The sequence below is a fragment of the Solea senegalensis genome, unplaced genomic scaffold (genome assembly GCF_019176455.1).
Source record: "Solea senegalensis isolate Sse05_10M unplaced genomic scaffold, IFAPA_SoseM_1 scf7180000014498, whole genome shotgun sequence".
In the NCBI taxonomy this organism is placed as follows: domain Eukaryota; kingdom Metazoa; phylum Chordata; class Actinopteri; order Pleuronectiformes; family Soleidae; genus Solea; species Solea senegalensis.
Window position 1 is genome coordinate 28,432 of NW_025321063.1, and position 15,745 is coordinate 44,176.

General features: G+C 41.4%; 1 protein-coding gene across 1 annotated transcript; it reads left to right on the forward strand.

Moving 5' to 3' along the window:
- Positions 1-1,376: 1,376 nt before the first annotated feature.
- lck (LCK proto-oncogene, Src family tyrosine kinase) lies at positions 1,377-14,863 on the forward strand. The gene is made up of 13 exons (XM_044016459.1): positions 1,377-1,594; positions 3,074-3,186; positions 3,678-3,738; positions 4,846-4,936; positions 6,037-6,135; positions 6,278-6,381; positions 7,243-7,392; positions 7,504-7,656; positions 8,531-8,710; positions 10,991-11,067; positions 13,569-13,722; positions 14,115-14,246; positions 14,337-14,863. The coding sequence occupies exons 2-13, from the start codon at positions 3,079-3,081 to the stop codon at positions 14,528-14,530; spliced, it is 1,503 nt and encodes a 500-aa protein (XP_043872394.1). The 5' UTR covers positions 1,377-1,594; positions 3,074-3,078; the 3' UTR covers positions 14,531-14,863.
- Positions 14,864-15,745: the final 882 nt, after the last annotated feature.

The window sequence follows — 15,745 nt, forward strand, 5'->3', positions numbered from 1 at the left end:
ACCACAGACGTTGTCGAGAGATAATTAGTCGAACAAGGAAACTGAATATGCCTCAGCAAGGCCCTGAGTGTAATCTCTGTGCAAAGGAGCGCTGAAAAGATCAGCATGTGCTGTACTGCGGGACATGACCTGAGGCGTGACGTGATACCATGATATTGTAAAGAAGCGTTATATGGAGAGTGCTATGACACCTTCAGGCTTTATTCTGTGGTGAAAAGCTTTTCCTCTGACCTTTTCCCCACATTACAGCACAGAATATGAGCAGAGAGCGGTTTTAGATGGAAGATAGTGCGTGATATATGAGTTAGTTTATGTACACAAGCAGAGATTCGCAACAAGCAAAGAGCCCTAGTGTGCACTCGCTCACATGAAGGAAGGAGGCCAACACCTGGATTGTGAAGTGGGAGGTAGTTGGGTCTGGAAAACGTTCTGCTCATTGATAGCATCTCAATCTGATTGCGTAAGAGAAAGTGATTTCCAGCCACATTTGGATACAGTCACAGCTGTAGGTCGACGGTATTACCATCGCAAACTGTCACACTCTCCAAATACTGCAAAGACACTGTCACTACATCATGAGTGCGTGTTGAATACGTGCACTTTTATGTTGTCGCATTGAAATCAGCTCAGTAACAAAGAAAGAAAAGGCCTCTGCAACAGTCCACTCTCTGGGAAAAAGTGAAAGTACTTGCTCAAACGTTCCGAACGCACAAACTCTGGCGGCTTTCACCGCACGCGAGACGCATCTTTTTGCCACGAGAGTCGTCTGAGCATATATTTCTCAGCACTTCCTGTAATGTTTGGACTGACTTCCTGTGGGTGCGTGCTCTGTTGCAGCAGCCATTCACCACAAGAAGAAGAGATGTGGTCCACAGTGAGAGAATCGTCGTCAGAGCGCAGTGGAAAACGCTCAGGTTCGCGGGGCGCCATAATCTGACATATACATGTGATTTCTTGTCTCCTCTCGTGGGATTAATGTGACCATAGTTCGGCCTCCATTCAACAGAGATGCATTTATCTGATTGGTCTATTTTAAAAAGGGTGTACTGGCCACAGAATAACACAAACCACAAGTCTGAGGGACAGAAATAGCCTTTGTTGTGGTGACACTTCATCTGACCCTTGAAACAAGATTCACAAGCGAGCGTCTCAGTCGAGCAAAGCCCCCTTTTCCTAACTGTGCTGGAACGTTCACGTCTGGGCTGAGGTGCTGTCCTGACCTCTTTATCATGGAGCCTGTAACGTTCCCTTCTGCTCACACACAGCTGCAAAGTATAAGCACCTGTTATAAGTCTGCAGAGCAACCCTCAACCTTTCAACGACAGGAAACCGTGTGTGTGTGTGTGTGTGTGTGTGTGTACATGCTACATATGCCACATCAGTACTTACCTAGCAGTGGGTTAGTTATAATAAGAGAAGCGGATGATGACATCCTCACACCTCTAAGCTCTGGCAGTGAGAAACTCACTTAAAGTGAAATATCTCTTTCTTTGAAAAGGAAACAATGTGGAAAATGAGCATTTAATTCAGAATATTTCTGTGGCGACAGCTGATGTCTGTGGACGCTTAAAGAGACGGTTTCATATTTCACACGGTGAGTTTCAAACTTGTGATTCTTTCAGTCTGGCAAGTTATAAAAAATATTATTTTCCTGTCATCATTAATATTATTATTATTATAATTATACTGTGTGTCTTATAACAAATACCCTACATACAATGAATGGAAAAAAGTTTGTTTTGAAATATTCTGAACATTAAAACCAGAATGGAACAAAAACCATGCGCAGATATAACGTGTTATCTCATGTGAAGCCGAACTTAGTCTTTGTTTTCACTTCATTTTGTACAAATACTGGCTGTTTTGTCGTCCGTGCTGATCAAACATAAGAAAACAATAACTTAGAAAATAAGTTAAGCTTTGTTATTGTAATGGATTACAATCATTAAGTGTAATAGAACATTTGTGTTAAATTAAAGCAACAGAATGTGAACTGCAAATACTTTACATGAGGAAATAAATACTTTGCTACAAAAGGAAAATTCACAACATATGTCATATTTTCCTTTCCTGTAGAGTTGATTCTTTTTATTGGATGTTAAAATAAAAATTATTATTATAATTATAATTATTAACCAAGAGGCTTCACTGACAACGTTGGTGCGTGTTCAGTCAGATGTCTTTGTTCAGTCTTATCTCACTCACGATAAAACGTACTGAAAGTTTTCAGCTGCAACCCTTAAAAAGCAGAGGGCAGCCCCTCAGTGGAAAATGCTGACTTTGTTTGCGTGACTCCCCGAGTACAGAACACAAGTCGTAGGAGTGCTGATCATTTAAAATAGAGAGAGGGCGAGAGGGGTTTCACTTATTACCAGGTCAGGCCTCTCCAGACTTTTCTCACGGCTCTGATCCTCACGGGACGGACGGCTGCTGCGATTAGCACACTGACCCCTGCGCTGTGAGAGCTCCAATGTTGGGCCTCAAGCGAGCTTGAGAAAGGCCGCTCTGTGCAGCGCGCGACAATACAATACAAAGCACGTGCCAACGTCGGATTGTACCAGATTAGTATTTGGTACAGTTTTATAAAGAGCCCACGAATCAAAGTCTACACCAGAGTGGGCGCACGTACGAGCCCGGGATTATTTCCAGCACAGAAAGTTCTGCTGATGGTTGTGTAGTTGAGTGTTTAGCACGTCTGTGCAGGAAGAAGGAGGTTGAAAAAGCCACCATTTTGAGGCGATGCCGTCAGTCACATACAATATCAAGAGGGGGAAAAAAACATTTTGTGTATTTAGCTGCGACTACAAACATTAAAACGCTTTCATTTATTTATTGTTGTTACTCAAAATCCAACACTTTGAAAACGACCGTAGATCGATACCACGGCGATGCCTTAAATTCCAAATAAAAACTGGTTAATTATTTGCCTGTTGAAATATACCTATATCATTTCCCATGTTCAACCTTTGTTTATACTCTAAATATCAAGTCCATATTCTGGAAACTGTCTATAATTAACATTCTATTTTAACTTTTAAATGTTAATAAACCTCTTGAAAAATCTCCACTGCAGAAAAAATGGGATGTAGCTGCAGTTCAGATTTTTCGGACACCGACTGGATTGAGAACCTGGATGAAATCTGTGAACACTGCAACTGTCCTATACCTCCCCAGTCATGTAATCCAGTAAGTTATTATTATTATTATTATTGTCATGATAATATATTCATTTATATGTACACATTATGTGTCTTTGACCACATCGCAGTGCTTGTGTGCAGCTTGGTGTGAATACTGTAGGTTTTCTGTGGCTGACAGTGAATGACCACATGCACAATGACCTGACCACGCTCATGTTTTACATTTTAACAGTGGGCGTAGTAGTGGTCTCTTCTCTTGTACATGTCATAATGTTGTTTGTTTTCTCTCTGTGTGTCATCACGTGGACCTTTAGTTTGGACAAAAGCACCTGTATGTGCTGCAGGACACAGAGACTTTTTGTCTGGATGAAAAAAACAACAACACTGCTCACGATTTGAGATTGATTTTTATCTTTTATTATTAATTTTTTATTCTTTTTTTTACTCTCATTTTGACAAACTGTGCTGTTTCCATGCTTACTCATTGCACTTCTTCTTCTGAAATCTCAAACTGAACCTCATTTTTCCCGGCTCCAGTACACAGATCAGCTGATTCCATATGCGTCACAGCATTCGCCTCCTACATCACCTTTACCAGGTAATGAGATAAAGGATATTTTTGTGTGTGTTTCTGTGTCTCTACACCGCATAATAGAGGGGGCCAAAATGAAAAACTGGGCCCAATTTGAGGGCCGGATGAGGTGAAATAAGAACAAATCATTTTCCATTGTCCTTTTCCATCTGTCTTGCCTGATTTCCTCCGCTGTATTTCAGTAGAACAAACAGACCTGTAGTCACATGTATCTTATCCACTTATTTGCTATTGGCTAAGCCCCCTTATAACCCCCCTATGGTTCCGGCTCTGTGTTTTCAAAGTCCACATTTAATTTGAGGTAACTTGATAAGTAAATCAGTGGGAAAAAAAGCAGAAAAGACATATTATCTCACAGGCCTTGAGTTTGACACCTGTGATATAATATTTTATACATATAGATACAACTTTACTACACTATGAAAAACACAGTGGTTGCTATTGGCATGTGCAGCCGTGCAGTGTTGACACTGTAACATTCGTAAAGTGCATTAATTATAATATTTAACATACATATTATTTAACTATGCATTTGAATCCGCCCACAGATATATTCATGCTGGTTTTGACGCCGCATGTCCTGCTGTTGTGCTCAGTCAGGCGTCTTTTACAAGATTTAATAATCAAGTTGATTCGTCTCTGTAGGAATTTGCTTTTTGCAACAGTTTGGATTGTTAGTTTATTTGTAGGCTCTGTATAATGTCTGTGCAGGACCTACTTTTTCTTTTGTCAGTAAAATAAAGGTGTCTTTTCTTTTCTCTTTTCTTTATTTAGAGAGAATTTAAATTGTATAGGTGTTTACCTGTGTGCTGCTTCAGGGGCTCCACATCCCCCCACCATGCTCCGTATCACCTTTCCTCTCTTGCAGTGTTATATTTCTGTTCTCGGGTAAAAAAGCGAGTCATTGTTAGCTATACAAATCTTTGTTGTTCCTTCTGTGACTTGGACTCTGAACCTGAAACCTTTATCTCTCAAAAGGTGGAATGAAAAATTCTATCTTCTTCTTTGCGATTAAAACATAACTATTTATTCAAATTAGACCTCACGACCCTCATGTGAGGATCACGTGGTTGAAGATGAATGAATGAATGAATGCATGCATTTCTCTTGCAGACAACCTTGTGGTGGCCATCTACAGCTATGAACCCACCCATGATGGCGACCTGGGCTTTGAGAAGGGAGACAAACTCAAAATCCTCAACAAGTGAGTGGCCGACAAACCCAACACAGCACTGAAGTGAAATCTGGTAAAGCTGCTTCCACCGAGGCATAAGAACATTTCAGTCGCCACACCACTTCCTGTAAAAAGTGTCAGAGAGAGGTGTTTGCAGCACAAGATAGCCCCGGTGCATCTTCACCCGCTGTTTGTTTGGCCATCATTTTACAGCCTCTAAAATAAACCGACTTCATCCTGGTGCACAACAGGGACAACACTTCCAAACAAATTTTGTCCAGCAAGATAGCTGTTATACAAGTTTGACATGTTCTCACCCCATGTTTCCTCCCTCTCTCTCTTTCTTTCTTTCTTTCCTGTCAACACTTAAAAAAACAATCATGTGATTACTTTTATGGGTTTGAAAAGGAAACATTGTAAGGACAGGAAACACAAACCAATAATCAAGAGGTTTTAATTTAACTGATGGTAAAAATGAAAAGGTAACATTTTATACAGTATATGTGACAAAATGTAAAGTTATATTCAGCTACTATAATGCTAAATGTACAGTCCCTGGGTACGTGATAAAGTACATGACTAAATAAGCTCCAGTGTGTAACATTTAGCATGGTTTATAGACAGAAAGTGGGAGTTATAATTATTATTCTTATTAGATTCTACAGGAATAAGCCTTTCATCAGACAAACAAGAAAAGAACAACATCCTCTCTGTTGCACTTGGGAAAGTTCAGGGTGGGGAAAGGAGTCATCTTTATGCATCACTAATTCTTACACACTGCGCCTTTAATCACAACGCGTATTTCCCAATTCCCGGTTATTACTGTGACAGATGAAATAAAAATATAATTCACTTCTTATTTCTGTGTTGTTCCCAATAAACTTCACAGTCTCAGTCTCGTACGGTGCCATGTGACACCAGACATTTGCGGTTCATTTCATACGCTGATCGTTTACATTGCAAAGAAGCTCCTTTGCCTTTGGGGGCCTCTTTGAGACGGATTTCTGGACGTATAGGTTTCATTACAGAGTCGTATAAAAGGGTTTCTGGACGGCTGTAAGGGAAATTCACAGAGCTGTAACTTAACTCGCGCTGGTGTCCTTGTTTTGTCTCTTTTGACGTCCATGCAGGAACGACCCGGAGTGGTTCTTGGCGGAGTCACTCACCACGGGCCAGCAGGGCTACATCCCTCACAACTTTGTTGCTATGACAACCGTGGAGACTGAACCGTACGTCAAACAGGAAACTATAAAAAATATACAACACCATCTCATCTCACAGAGTGCATGCTGGGTCCCTGGGGAACGGGAAGTGGTGAAGTCAAATGTGTGTGTGTGTGTGTGTGTGTGCGTGTTTGTGTGTGCACTGCAGGTGGTTCTTCAAGAACATCTCTAGAAACGAAGCCATGAGGCTCCTCCTCGCTCCTGGGAACACGCAAGGCTCCTTCCTGATCCGAGAGAGCGAGACAAGCGCAGGTGAGCATCAAAGCTTTGACTAAAGGAGACACCTTTGTCTACAGGTTTGTGTTTGGCACGACAGGCTATTCAGTGGAAAATGGGATTGTCGGTTTCCAAACATCAAACATCAACCAAACAAATAATCCAAACTGTAATACATGGGTGTAATTACCACACGAGTGAGCTCATGCTCCTATCTATCTCAGTCTTGTAATTTACTCACTGATTCAAACTTCGAAATATACTACTATCAAGTAAAAGTACTGTTCTAAAAATGTGCTCAAGTTAAAGTAAAAAAGGAACTTGTTTAAAATGTACTCACAGTAAAAGTTACTTGGTTACTTTTTTTAACAAGGTTCTTTCTTGTGTTGTTGCAAAAAGGACAAGAGAACACAAATCTCACATTATCTCAGTCAACATCACAAATGCTTTAACTTTCTCACTTAACGCCAATTCACCTGTCTTCATCGTTCACCTGTCCTTCACCTGTTCTCATCGTTCACGGCCAGTTTCCCAAAAACATGCTAAACTGAGATAATCAACATCATAAACACCCTTTTTTTGTTCCCATGAGGTGTGGAGTCAACAGTTAACGACAAAATTCACACTCCTGCTGCAGTCATGACTCAGTTACAGGCGTGGCACACATGATTAATGTGTAAAAGACAAATAAAAAATAATATTTATGATGTTATTTCACGTCATTTCAAAATAAAAGTGTTTGTTTTGATATGGAACGGTGAATACTTCACAATATGAACATAAAACATACAGACATAACTCATTGTAACATGATTATTAAATGTCGGGCTGCATGAAATTGATTGCGGGGAGTTTGAGGCCTCTGTGACTGAAGCTTGTGCCTCCTCTCTGCTGTAGGGTCCTACTCCTTGTCAATCAGAGACTTGGACCACAACACAGGTGAAGGAGTCAAGCACTACAGGATCCGCAACATGGACAACGGCGGCTTCTATATCACGGCCAAGATCTCCTTTAACTCTCTGAAGGAGCTGGTCCAGCATCATTCACGTACGTACACGGCCTCTTTAGGTCTGATCTTAAAGATTGTGTAAGGCAGGATCTTTAACCCTTGTCTCCTCTCTCTCTCCCTCTCTCTCTCTCTCTCCCTCTGCCGTCCAGGTGATGCAGGCGGGCTGTGCACAAAGTTAGTGAAGCCGTGTCAGTCGAGGGCCCCGCAGAAGCCCTGGTGGCAGGACGAGTGGGAGATTCCTCGCGAGTCCCTGAAGCTGGAGCGCAGACTCGGAGCAGGGCAGTTTGGAGAAGTCTGGATGGGTGGGTAACGGAGCAGATTAAACCATTTAGCACGGGCTCAGTTGTGGACTTGTGGACTTGACTGTGACTTTCTGCCAGAAAGGCTTTAACCAAGGTTTTTCTGCAGCGTCTGCATGAACAAGTCTTTAATTATAGACTCGTCTGAGCTGCCTGACTGGAGACTGATGTGAGGCATTAACCACGTTACACAACATCGTTTCTAACCGCACAAATCTACCTTTTCTGTGAGATAATTTGTTTGGAAGCATTGTCTCTAAACATGTGATGCCCATTGTGGCTGCAGAGTGTTACATTAAACAAGAAGTCTAAATGTTATGTTATTATTCAATAGGAGAGATTTTTGTGCCATCTATTTTCCATCGTCTTGTCAGTGGCACCGTTTAAAACATCCCAGACGAACCGCTGTATCAGAGCTAAACACTGCCTCGTTTCTCAGCCGCTCTTTATTAACAAGATTGTCTCGCGTGTAGATTTTGCCATTTTGTTTGCGTGTCTCTGTCCAAACTTTGGCTCGCGGACGTATTTGAATAATGGGAGAGACTGTTTGTGTCGTTTTCATTGCATGATGGGACGGGAAAACTGGTTAGCGATGGTTTTATTTAATATAGCGTGTAAGGAAAGATGCAGCGACATCCTGTTTGTGTGTCATGTCATGTCTACTTTATCCCTTTATCACGACTAAGAATGTGATATAAAATAAATCGTAACCCTGACTTAACAACACATCAGAAGTTAGTTTTTTCCCTCTTTTGTTGCACTTTGAAAATAAATAAAATTCACTTTGTCTCCCGAGACAAGTCCCAGATATCAGTATCACTGTACTTTATGGAAAACATTAATTCGCCCTGACGTCTGTGTGACCGTGTGCTTGCAGGCATCTACAACAATGACAGGAAAGTGGCCATTAAGAACCTGAAGATGGGCACAATGTCAGTGGAAGCCTTCCTGGCCGAGGCCAACATGATGAAGAACTTGCAGCATCCTCGCCTGGTGCGCCTCTTTGCCGTGGTGACCCAGGAGCCCATCTATATTGTGACAGAGTACATGGAAAATGGTAGGTTGAGTGTGTGTTTCTAGCATGGAGATATTACTGAAATCATTACTGGGTATTTCCATGAAATGAGTGTTCATTGAAAAGAGAATTAAAAAAAAAGAAGAAACAAAATCCCCCTGTAATTACACTGGCTTTTTATATTCTGTCTGAGCAAAGGAAATATGCCTAAGCCTGTGTAAAAAGGATAACCTGAAACGAGTTCAGGATCAAACATGTCGATCTCTTATCAGACTCTGAGTATGAGAACATGCTTCAACAAAGGCCTTCAAGCCTTTCACGAACCTTCACGCGTATTCTTCTTCGCTCCGGTGACTCATGTGAAGCAGCCCGAGCGTCTTTTAATCACAGAGCCACGCCTGCCGTTTGATATCGGTGATGATACGAGACGCTCATTACTGCGCGGTGTAATCGTCAGCTGTGTGACTGCACATGCACGCAGCTGCAGATAAGGGAGTGGCAGAACGTCATGAGCGCTGCCTCACTCGAGTGGCTCGGCCTGCGATAGGCTATTTTCAGCTTCTCCTCGTGACTCGGCTGCACTCACTCTTCCACGTTAAAATGTTTCAAACCAAACATGAACTTTCACCTTTTTTCTTTCTTTGCTTCTTTTTTTTTTTTTTATTTGGACCAAGCCCTCGCAGGCTGGTGTTTACTCACTGAAGAGGAAGTCTGAGATTAGAGGTGTGAAAACAGGAGAGGGTGATTCAACGTGTTATTGTTCACTGAGACCCCTGATGAGAGCTGGATGCTTTCCAGAGGGTTTATTGGGCACATGCATGGACACATGCACACACCACAACAGTGCAGTAAGACACAAACTGATAATGTCTCTTCTGACTCAACTAAGTGAATGCAAATTGACTACAAATCATCTATTGCAACCTCCATAAAGCTGATAACATGTCTATCATGATCTATTTATCACTCACTCTATAACACCTAAGCCTCAAAACGTCCGTCTGGACTTTTTATTTGCGTATTTTAACTTAGCTTATTTTTAAAAAAGGGTGAGTTAGTGCTTTTGCAAATTTTTTCCAGAATAACTTTCAATATCTGCCAGTTATTTTACAATTTACTGCATGTTAACAATTTAAAATGACGGAAAAACAAAGTTTTATTTAAAACACACTGTAGATTTTGCGTGTTAAATTTGAGCAGTTTAAAACATATTTAAAATGTCATTTTGTTCATGTTTTTCACTTGCAACGCTCTCCTCTCTGGTGACAAAAGTGCTGATTCGCCGGCTTCCTGCAACAGCGAGAGTGAAATTACCGTAATAACCACACGTCGGCTTTGACATGCAACTGCTTAGCTTTCAGAAACTGTTTTGTTCTACTTCTATTTCTATTCTCTGTCCTTTTAAACTGCTGCAACGTGAGAATCTCCCCCGTGTGGCATCAATAAAGTCTAATCTAATCTTATCACATTGCATTATAAACACAGAACTTGAACCTGAAGGGACTTTGTACTCCTCTTCAATGTGTGGAACACTGACAAAATGCATAGAAGGACGTTGTCTCAAACACAACAACAACCAACAGCCTTGCAGCTGAAATGAAAGGAGGGCCTTTGTATGCTGGTCTTATTATAGCGGCCTGTAAACCACCAGCACTGCTCCGACATGAGGCTGCCTCTTTGTGTGGCGTCCACGTGTGGACGGGACACAGTCGTCGCCTCTGTTGTCAAGAAAAAGGATGGCTCGGAGATCCCATCTTTTCACTTTGTCTCCTCTTTTATTATCAGAGAACAGGAAAGATGGAAAATAACCGGCGCGTCACTGCAGCTTCCCTTTGTGACCCTGACAAAGAGCACGGACTTCAAACACAGTCTTTGGGACTCCTGCCTCCTATTTCCTGCCCCATTCATTTGTCTTAAAGCATTTCCTTTAGTCTGCCTTGGCCGGCCCGTGTGCAGAGGTGTTGTCTCGTCTTAATCGAGCTCTGCTGTCAGAGACTGTGCATCAGCCTTGAGTGATGCATCGTGTACTTCCTCACCGTGTTGTGTTCCCTGATTTCAGCTGCTATTCTTGGTCCAACTGCGTCTATTTATGTCTGTGGGGAATTGTGAAGGAACTTTTGTTTTCCAGTTCATGTCGTTTTCCATTGTTTTTCATTGTTCTTCCTTGAAAAAGCATCTTAAAATACATTCAAAATAATAAACGTAAATAATATTTGCAGAAATAGAACCTGTGTGATAAATACAGAACGTATAGTGAGCGCCAGTTAGGAAGAAAAACAGGAATCTTTGTTTTTCTGAAGCCGTGCATGTGATGTCTTACAGGAAGCCTCGTGGATTACCTGAAAACAACAGAGGGAAGCAGTTTGGCCATGAACATTCTCATAGACATGGCAGCTCAGGCAAGCATCTATTTTTTATTTTTTTACTTGCTCAATCTTCAAGCAGATACCCATTTATTCTTTAATTTCTCATAATCCCAGCATGATCCTCCTCTTAGACATGGAAACGGGCCACTGCTTTAACGAGGCTTACACTCAACACTAGTAACACAGCTGTGTGTGTGTGTGTGTGTGTGTGCGTGCAGGTGTGTGTAATGTGATTTATGTCAGTCTAGACATGGGAGAAATACAACACCTTTATTAGCACGCTGTCAAAATAAAGGGAATGCTTGTATTGATTCACAAATGTTCCAGCTTAAGTAAAGTGACTATTTCAGGACACATGTACCTCACAGACTAACTTGACTGTTAGTAACTAGTAACTATTTATTACTATGAAAGTCACAACATTACACAATTTGTCATATAAGTGTCATATAATGCTTTAAAATGTGTATTTTATTTTTTATTTTAAAGCGGTTTTACATATGTACTAACATACTTATGGGTAGGACATTCAATTTTAGCCAATAAATCCACTTTAGAGGAAGACCTTTACTTAGTTTAAAGGAACACAGCATTTAGCTTTGTATTACCTGAATAGGGGGAGTATTTTTGAAAAACTGTGCTTCCCAGCCTCCGTTTCCCCTGAGTTGAGAAATATTGTCATTCTTTTCTTTGTTACGTGCCCACCAGTGACACTTGGTCCTGTTTAAGTGAACTCAGCCAGCACTGTTTCCAGTCTGAATGCTAAATTAAGCTAAGCTATAGCCAAACCAGATGCTCGATCACTTTCTGCTTACAAACATAAACAACAAAGCCAATGAGCACAGTGTACCCTTAAAGGTCAAACTTTCCAAAATTAATAATTACAGATCTCGCCTCGGTCGACTATTTCCACTGTCACACGCGATTAAAGGAGCTATAGGTTAGGGAATGGAAAATACAACCCGCAGAAAGACAGACTGACGTTTCCCAGCAAGACAAAAGATGATTCATTTGGAGCAGGCAAATCCTCAGACGCCACAGTCTTTGACTCAGAGAGACGTCGAGTCTCTGCAGAGCCCTGTGGGGAAAGAGCCATGCAGTAAAGCCAGTCGACACGCACTGTTGGCATCTGTGGTGAAAACCTTCGAAAGCAAGAAACCTTAACCTTCATGTGATGTCCCATAAAATCTAAATGATTAGTGGGTTTTCATTCTTTTTTGTGTTGCAGCACTGGAAACTTTGTCTGCACAGATTCTCTCCACAGTCACATGAATGAGAGAGAGAGAGAGTGAAGAGGTGTTAGGTTGTACGAGTTTGTGAAATACCATACGTCAATAACATATGTACATCTCAGGTTTCTGACAAGATCCTGCGGTCCCATCACAACTCTGTGTTACATTCTTTTGTGTGTGATATATCAAACGCAGATAAAGTAACACTTGTGATACAGATACCAAGCATCTGTGGGTGTGGAATTCTGCAGAAATGGTCACAAAACGCTGACACTATAGTTCCCCGATACAGTCATCTCCCCCATATTTCCCCCCTTATACTGAATGCATCAGAGGTATATCTGAAAGTTTTCAGTTGAATCAGAGTCATAAGGCAGTTGTGTGGTTCTGTAAAGACAGGAACAGGAAATGAAAAAAGACAGGAATACAGGTTTTGGAATCAGGAAGTAGAGCCTGGGTGGAGGCAGAGCACAGAGGTAATAGAGTATAAGAAAGTGACCTGAGGAAGTGGTAAACTCCCTGGTTTGGGAATTTCACTGTTCATTAGTCCAACTCACACACACACACACACACACACACACACACACACACACTGGTTTACATGAGGACCTTGCATTGACTAACATTAATTTCCTGGAAACTTACTCTAACATTAACCATAATTACTACTGTCCTAATCCTAATCCTGACCCTCAACCTAACCTTAAAACATATCTTCACCTTAAAATGTATTCATTTACGTTATGGTGACTTGCTTTTTGTCCCCACAACATTAGAAATACCTGTACACACACACACTCAGCCTAAACAAAGCAGTATCGTTAACCTTAACGATAACCAGTTAATGACTAACCCTCCATTAGGATTACCGGTCCTGACAAGGTCAGTGTTTATGCCAGAAAAGATTCTAAAGGGCGCACACACAAACTTGTTTTAATATCTTAGTGAGGACACATTGACATAATGTATTCCCTAGCCCCTTAACCTAAACCCAGTTCTAAACCATAACCCAGGTCTTAACCCTGAAGAAGCCCTTTAAATTTGTGGAACCCAGACAAAATGTCCCCACACACACAGGTTTGTACAACTATCCTTTGTAGGTCTCTTCCTAAACAAAGCATTAGCCCTACAGTCAAATGCCTTATCTTATCCCTTAACTGAACCACAATTCAAATCTTAGCTCTACACTTCCTCAGAAATGAGGTTCTGCCTCATTGGGACCAGTGTTGATGCCAGAAAAGGTTCTTAAGAACACACACACACACAAAGATGGCTTGTCTGATGATGTGCTGCCCCCTGCAGGTGGCTGATGGCATGGCCTTTATTGAGCAGAGGAATTACATTCACCGAGACCTGCGAGCTGCCAACATCCTGGTGTCTCATGAACTCATCTGTAAGATTGCTGACTTTGGACTCGCGAGACTCATCGAGGACAACGAATACACGGCCAGAGAAGGTAACGGCTGAGATCATGTATGTTCCGTGTTCCTTTGACCTTTAAGGTCATGGTGTTATAACTGTACCGTGTGTCTTTTAAATACTAACAAAGGTCTGCTACGTTCACACCATTTTCAAACGAGTTCACACACGACTGCAGCGGTTAGTTCTCGTGTCACAGGTGTCGTTCCCACTCTGCACAGGAAGTGATTTGTTTTATGTCAAGACAGACGTAGGCAACAGCGACGTTGTCTAAAGTAAAGCGAGGCGGCTGCAAAACAGTTCTGAAGTGCGACAAACAGGCAAACGTGACAAGTTTTGTTCATACTTACCCCTGCACTCCCTCTGTGTATACACACAAATGCTTCCTCTATCATATGTGAATGTTATAGTTTTCCCCTGTGTCCATAGGTGCAAAGTTCCCCATCAAATGGACCGCTCCGGAAGCTATTAACTACGGCACCTTCTCCATCAAATCAGACGTGTGGTCCTTTGGTATCCTCCTCACAGAAATAGTGACATATGGACGCATACCGTACCCAGGTACATGATCCTTCACTGTACTCTTAATTGCAAGATTATTTAGACACAAGATGTCATATCAAGGGCCCACTGTGATCTCGTGTTGTGCAGGTATGTCCAACCCAGAAGTGATCCAGAACCTGGAGCGGGGCTACAGGATGCCAAAGCCAGATAACTGTCCGGACGGGCTTTATAACGTCATGGACGAGTGCTGGAAAGAGAGCCCCGAGGACAGGCCCACCTTTGAGTACCTGAGGAGTGTTCTGGAGGATTTCTTCACTGCCACAGAGAGACAGTACCATTAATGAGCCTGAGGGGCCACAAAGACATTCATCCACAAATATACTCAAACTATACTTAGTGTTTGTTATTACTGTTACTTTTATGAATAACTCCTCTGTATCCTGAAGTGCCCTCTTACAAACTGTATGATATGATCCCATGTGAGCTGGATCACTGAATAACCACCAACAGAGGGCGGTCATTAAGCTGCTTGAATAAACTGGAGACTAGTCAATGTCACTGAAGTAGTAGCTGCTCTCCTGGTGCTTGTTCCTGAGGTGTAAATACTGTCAAATGGCTTCGGTTGTGTCTTACATTTGCAGGTTAATAAATGTTTTCAGATGCTTTTACTCACAGTCAAAGGCTTTTCTTGGAGAACAACAAACGTTCTGTTTCCTAACACAGCAAAATCTCATATGTGGCGTTTGTGTTTAAAGCTTATGAGTGATATTCAGCATGATGTCTGTGTGTAAAAACAGTAGTAACTGACGTTTAGAAGGACAAACAGGCAGGCAGACGTTCTTTGAAGAAAGGGGTGGGTACATAAAAGTTTTAAGGCGCATTTATGCTCCATCGCTGCTCTACATACCTCTGTGTGTCTTTTACATTGGTAAGGCCATTACACAATATTTCCTCTAGAGGACAGTGCAGAGCACCAAGTTACAGAGACATTTTACAGAAAGAAAGAAGCTAAATTAGTAACTGTGTTACAGTGATGTCTTTAACAACAAACTAGTTCTATTATTACTGTTTATTGCTGTAGACAAATTTAAAACTTTAAACCTAAACCCAGTGTTATAATATAACAAAGTACAAATAATTTGTTACTGTATAAAAGTACAAAAATCACATATACTGTACATACATATATACATGTACTGTACTCCTATAATTCTTACTCCTATAAACTTTTACTTTTACTCCACTTTTCCTCTAACTATCTTTGTCACTCATTACTAGCAAATAAAATCAGAAGAAGAGTTGGTATTATGGTCTGTATCTATGTAGAGCTTTTTTAGTCTTGATGAGCTGCTTTATTTATACTACAGTTTTGCAATTCACCCATTCATACACATCAACATGGGGTTAAGTGTCTTTGCTTAAGGACACAAATAGACGAGCAGATCCAGGAACTGAACCCACAGCCTTCCAGTTGAAACTACTACTAAGCCACCATGGCTCAATCCTAATTCCTCACTTTTTTGTTGCTTTTACTTTTACTTCCTTATACTAGAAAA